General features: G+C 45.3%; 1 protein-coding gene across 1 annotated transcript in view; it reads left to right on the top strand.

Annotated features, from left to right (window-relative positions):
• Positions 1-369: 369 nt before the first annotated feature.
• The window catches only part of FAM173A (family with sequence similarity 173 member A), a 10,066-nt gene continuing 4,287 nt past the window's right edge, over positions 370-6,148 (top strand). The window contains exons 1-4 of the mRNA XM_015819272.1: positions 370-387; positions 2,900-3,066; positions 3,591-3,695; positions 5,358-5,498. Coding sequence (XP_015674758.1) covers positions 2,905-3,066; positions 3,591-3,695; positions 5,358-5,498 — 408 coding nt within the window. The 5' untranslated portion in view covers positions 370-387; positions 2,900-2,904. The remainder of the gene's footprint in view (positions 388-2,899; positions 3,067-3,590; positions 3,696-5,357; positions 5,499-6,148) is intronic.

The following is a 6,148-nucleotide window of genomic DNA, read 5'->3' as shown; positions in this document are numbered from 1 at the left end:
TTCTGCAGCCAGCATCCACGCGCGCAACTTTTCCCCCAAGCTCCGCGGATCTGCAACCTTTCCACTCGGGAAAGACACGGGAACGGAAGCTACGCGGGTCGCTCGTTTCCACACGGAGCGTCCGAGCGGCGNATTAAATCTATTAAATGCAACGCTGCGCCAGGGGCCGTGCAATTCTGCAACCCCCGGGGAGCCTGCAATTCTGCAGCCAGCATCCACGCGCGCAACTTTTCCCCCAAGCTCCGCGGATCTGCAACCTTTCCACTCGGGAAAGACACGGGAACGGAAGCTACGCGGGTCGCTCGTTTCCACACGGAGCGTCCGAGCGGCGCGCGGCTCCCCAGAAAGGGCAGCCACGTGGCTCCCGGAGGAAGTGCCTTCCCCGTAGTAGGTGAAGCGGGTCTGGGTGGAGAAGCGTGGGGAGGGTCGGGGGGGGGAGAGGGAGCTTTTGGGGGGGGGGAGACAGAGACTTGACTCTTTGCTTTGCATTTAAAAAGAAAGGGGGAACGGGCGAGACCAAGCGGGTTTCTGGGTGCCAATTTGGAGGAGCCGCCTCTTTGTGTGGATGGAAATCAGTTTCTTGTCCCCAGCTGGGGCATGCACTCTGCCCATGCCCAGGAACACAACCTTCTCCCTCTGCATTATTTTATTGCTTGCAATAATTTATTGCAATTGTGCCCAATACAAAGTTGCATGCTCCGTGCTGGGGCACGGAGAATGGCAGGCATTCTTGGCAATTAAATGGAGGGGGGGAGGGGGCACCACATTGTTCTCCTCCCCTCTGGCAAACAGCCCTGCAAAGTAGGACTGGCTGAGAGGGGTTCAGGTGAGGCTCAGGGTTGTTTATTAATAATAATAATAAAGTTGGAAGGGACCTTGGAGGCCATCGAGTCCAACCCCCTGCTCAGGCAGGAAACCTTATACCATTTCAGACAAATGGCTGTCCAGTCTCTTCTTAAAAACTTCCAGTGTTGGAGCACCCACAGCTTCTGGAGGCAGGTTGTTCCACTGGTTAATTGTTCTAACTGTCAGGAAGTTTCTCCTTAGTTCTAGGTTGCTTCTCTTCTTGATTATAATAATAATAATAAAGTTGGAAGGGACCTTGGAGGCCATCTAGTCCAACCCCCTGCTCAGACAGGAAACCTTATACCATTTCGGACAAATGGCTGTCCAGTCTCTTCTTAAAAACTTCCAGTGTTGGAGCATTCACCAAACGTTTTGCTTGCTGTATCTTCCAAAGTCTTACTTAACGATCTGTTTTGGGGGTTCTGATTAAATAGTCAGAAATCTTGATTTGCAAAAAAAAAAAACACGTGTTGCGTGCAGTGGCCTGAATGTGTTTGTAGGGTCCCTGGGAATTTTAACTAGATGTGAGAAGATTTATTAATCCAACTTAAATGCCAAATGCCTTGGCACGCATATTTTCCAATGAGACAGACTGAGACGGGAAGATCGTTTTATGACAATTTATCAGAATATTCAGACAAAAGGGATTCCTCTCATTCAAAGAGGGAACCCCGATCCTTAGCTTACATCCCCTTTTATAGTTAACATAACAAAGAGAAAAATGAAAGAGGACAAGATAAAAGTAATCCTTCCTTTGCACAGTAAATCTACCAGAAAGGCTGTTTGAAGTTAGATAACCAAATGCCAGTTGACACTAAGAAACTTTTTCTTATCAGGAGTTGGTATCCAGCCATCCTTCTGTGTAACTTTTATCTTTTCAGTTTAGGGATGTTAAAAGCTATCTAATCAATCCATACAGCCATAAGATAGGAAGTTTTCCTACATGCCAGTCTAATGGTTTTATAAAACCTTATCACCATTTTAAAAGATAGAAAAGTGAAATCAAAACGTAAAGTAATTATGATAGCTAACACATTACAAAGTCCATGTGGTTTGCCCCTCAAACCCCATATGGAAAGGGGGGGGGAGAATGTTTAGGACAACTAAAACTGCAACCTTAGCATCTAATTACCTTTGTTGTTGTTAGTTGCGAAGTCGTGTCCGACCCATCGCGACCCCATGGACAACGTTCCTCCAGGCCTTCCTGTCCTCTACCATCTTCTGCAGTCCATTTAAGCTCACGCCTCCTGCTTCAGTGACTCCATCCAGCCACTTCATTCTCTGTCGTCCCCTTCTTCTCTTGCCCTCCATCTTTCCCAGCATTAGGCCCTTCTCCAGTGAGTCCTTCCTTCTCATTAGGTGTCCAAAGTACTTGAGTTTCAACTTCAGGATCTGGCCTTCTAAAGAGCAGTCGGGGTTGATCTCCTCTAGGACTGACCGGTTGGATCGCCTTGCAGTCCAGGGGACTCGCAGGAGTCTTCTCCAGCACCAGAGTTCAAAGGCCTCAATTCTTAGATAGACAGACAGACAGACAGACAGACAGACAGACAGACAGACAGACAGACAGATAGATGATAGATAGATAGATATGTTGTTGTTAGTTGCGAAGTCGTGTCCGACCCATCGCGACCCCATGGACAACGTTCCTCCAGGCCTTCCTGTCCTCTACCATCTTCTGGAGTCCATTGAAGCTCACGCCTCCTGCTTCAGTGACTCCATCCAGCCACCTCCTTCTCTGTCGTCCCCTTCTTCTCTTGCCCTCAATCTTTCCCAGCATTAGGCTCTTCTCCAGTGAGTCTTTCCTTCTCACTAGGTGGCCAAAGTACTTGAGTTTCAACTTCAGGATCTGGCCTTCTAAGAAGCAGTCATGGTTGATCTCCTCTAGGACTGACCGGTTTGATCGCCTTGCAGTCCAGGGGACTCGCAGGAGTCTTCTCCAGCACCAGAGTTCAAAGGCCTCCATTCTTTGGCGCTCAGCCTTTCTTATGGTCCAACTTTCTAATTGACTACTGTAGTGGTAAACCCCACTGAATTAAATGGAATTCGTTTACAGAAGAGATGGATCCGGAAGATGCTGAAGACGTGGCCGCTGAATTGCAAGGCAAGAAAATTGACGGTTGGAATGTTTTGCAAATTGCAGCCGGCACCGGCTTGACGGCCTATATCGTGTGGGCAGGAATTCTTATGCCGGGTTTTCGCAAAGTGCCCTTAAAACTGCAGGTAAAAACCGAATAACTGAATGAGACTTTTTAAGGGGAGCGTGGCGTTGAATGGTGCAGGCCAGGGAGAAAATGGGTTTGAGAATCTCCATAGACCAGTGATGGCGAACCTTTTAGAGACCGAGTGCCCAAACTGCAACCCAAAACCCACTTATGTATCGTCGGGTGCCGGGTGGGAGTGGCCCATTGGGTGGGCATGGCTGCGGTGGTAACGGCAGACTGGGTGGGACTAAAAAGTTCAATCAATCAATTCCAACTTTGCAAGACTTTCAATTTCAACTTTCCCGCGAGAAGTTGAAATTGACTGATTGATTGAACCTTTTTTTTTTTTGTACATGGTGGCAGAGGCCTAAAGCGAAAAGGTTTTATAAAACCCAGCTGAAGGCCTAGGACTGGGGCGACGGCGCGCGTGCCCACAGAGAGGGCTCTGAGTGCCGCCTCTGGCACACGTGCCATAGGTTCGCCACCACTGCCATAGACATTTACTCCAGGGTAGAATACCGGGTTTTTTCTTTTCTCCTTCAGGTCCCCTACATCCCCGCAAGCGCTCAACAAGTCAAGAACGTCATGCGGTTGTTCAAAGGGCGTTCGGGGAAGATCGTAGATCTGGGCTCTGGGGATGGCAGAATTGTAAGACAAACCTCATTGCTTTACTGGGTTCCTCTGAGACTTTGAATATGGGAAGTCCTTTTTTTGCTCATAAAAGATCCTTGGCTGCTCACAGGGGAGCTTGTGATGTGCCCAGCCAGCCACTGAATTGCAGCAGAGCGTTGTAAGGGTGATGACGCAAGCAGGGCGACCTTATAAATGTAGTCCTCAACATACAACAGTCCATTTAGTGACCGTTCAGAGTTAACAGTGGCACTGAAAACAGTGACTTCTGACTATTTTCCACTCAAATGTTGCAGCCTCCCCAGGGTCACGTGATCAAAATTCAGACGCTTGGCAAACTGACTCATATTTATGACGGTTGCAGCGTCCCGGAGTCACATGATCCCCTTTTGCGATGAGCAAAATCAATGGGGTTCACTTAGTAACCGGGTTACTAACTTCACAGCTGCAGTGATTCACTTAAGAACTGTGGCAAGGAAGGTGGTAAAATGGGACAAAACTCACCTAACTATTGTCTCGCTTAGCAACAGAAACTTTGGGCTCAGTTGTGTCATAAGTCAAGGACTTACCTGTATTATGAGCATGAGGGAGGGAGTGTTTTTTGGGTCTCTTGATAGGATTTTGGAGAGATTTTTCCTTTTTTTTAGTTAATCATTTTAAGCATTTTATACTGGTTTCTGCCTGAAAACCACAGGAAACCCTGAGGCTGAAGTGTGTCTGTGTGTGTGTGCGTGTGTGCGCAAACAAAGGGTGATCCAGGGCTTAAAACAAAATTGTGGCTAAAGTTTACTCACCTCTGGCTTGGCCAGGATATCTTGAGTCTGACCTGTTTTTCCTATTTTCCTCATGACCCCTGATTCCTGGAAAATCTTCTTTTGCTGATGATATTGTACATTTGTTGCTGTTATTATTTGATTTGTATATCTTTATATTTTTAGTTTTGTATCTTTTTTTCCCCTTTTGCTAAACTGAAAATAAAAGTGCTTTTTATGAGGTAACCGTATCCATATTGAAGAGAGTGGAAAGAAACCTTTTTATTTATTTATTTACTTACTTTGTGGTTTTAGGCCATTTAAAAAACTTTTTCTGTTGATCCTCACCTTTCCTTTTTTTATTGTAATTTTGTATTTTAACCTTTTAATTTTAATTTTAATTTTTTTTTTTTTAAAAAAAAGCTTCTTTTGCGTGCCCTAAAATCAGTTGCAGGCTGGTGAAGTTTACTTTGCCCTGTTGCTCGTTATCCTACTCGTGTCATTTTATTTTACGTCATTTTGTTTTATTTTGATATTTAATATTTTGACATTTATTTTGCCACAGAAATGGCATCATTTCAGAGCTGTGCGTAGTATTTCAATTATATTGTTTTTTTTTTCCTTCTGTGGGTTCTGTTACTGTATCGTGTAATTTTTGGTGCTCTTTTGAGATCATAACGTTCTCCCAAACTCTGTTAAAAATGGGAAGATGACACCATTCGAAGCTTTGAGGTTCACTTCTGGATGTTCCCAATTAAAAATTAACTAGAAGATGGAGACGAAGATGTCTCTTTCCCCGGAATCCTAAGAGAGCCGCAGTCAAATCAGAATAAAACTAGATTAAGACGGATTGTTTGATCTCCTGGAAAGCAGATCCTTTTGCTTCTGAGTAAACCAAGAAATAAACAAACCTGGTCTATATTTGCAGGTCCTGGAAGCTTACAAACAAGGCTTCAGGCCAGCTGTTGGCTATGAACTCAATCCGTGGCTGTTGCGTCTTTCCAGCTATCGGGCGTGGAAAGCTGGGTGTTACGGAAAGGTTTCTTACTACAAGGAAGATCTTTGGAAGGTGAGAAAAAAGGAAAGACTTTGGAATTCTGAACGTAACGCCAGGACATCGAAACCCAGTTTGAGTGTACAGGCAGTCCTTGACTTACGACCAAAAATTTGAGCCCAACATTTCTGTTAAGTGAGACATTTGTTAACATTTTGCAATCTTTCTTGTTGTTAAGTGAATCACTGCAGTTGTTAAATTAGTAACACGGTTGTTAAGTGGATCTGGCTGCCCCATTTTGCCTGTTCAAAGGTGGCAAAAGGGGATCACGTGACCTTGAGACACGGCAACACTCCTAAGTATGAACCAGTTGCCAGGCCTCTGAGTTTGGATCACGTGACCCTGGGGATACTCTAAAAGGTCGTAAGTGTGAAAAGCGGTCCTAAGTCACTTTTTTCAGCGCTGTTATAGCTTTGAATGGTCACTAAATGAACTGCTGTAAGTCAAGGACTATCTCTGTTCACTCATAATTTTTGTGCCCCTGGAGTAAAACCTCTTTTGTTCGAGCACATCTTTTCGTGGGATTGCACATCAGGGCAGCTATGGAAGGGCACATCTGTTTAAAAAAATTACTGATAGGCACATATTTTGCTTTCATCCCCTCCCCTCTCCCTTTCCCCTTCCCCTTTTGCCTTCCCTTTCCCTTCCCTTTCTCTTTCCTTTCC

This window comes from Protobothrops mucrosquamatus, unplaced genomic scaffold, assembly GCF_001527695.2.
Source record: "Protobothrops mucrosquamatus isolate PMUCROS unplaced genomic scaffold, P.Mucros_1.0 scaffold880, whole genome shotgun sequence".
Classification (NCBI taxonomy): Eukaryota; Metazoa; Chordata; class Lepidosauria; order Squamata; family Viperidae; genus Protobothrops; species Protobothrops mucrosquamatus.
The sequence above is the reverse complement of the archived record's forward strand: the minus strand, read 5'-3'. Positions and strand labels throughout refer to the sequence as shown.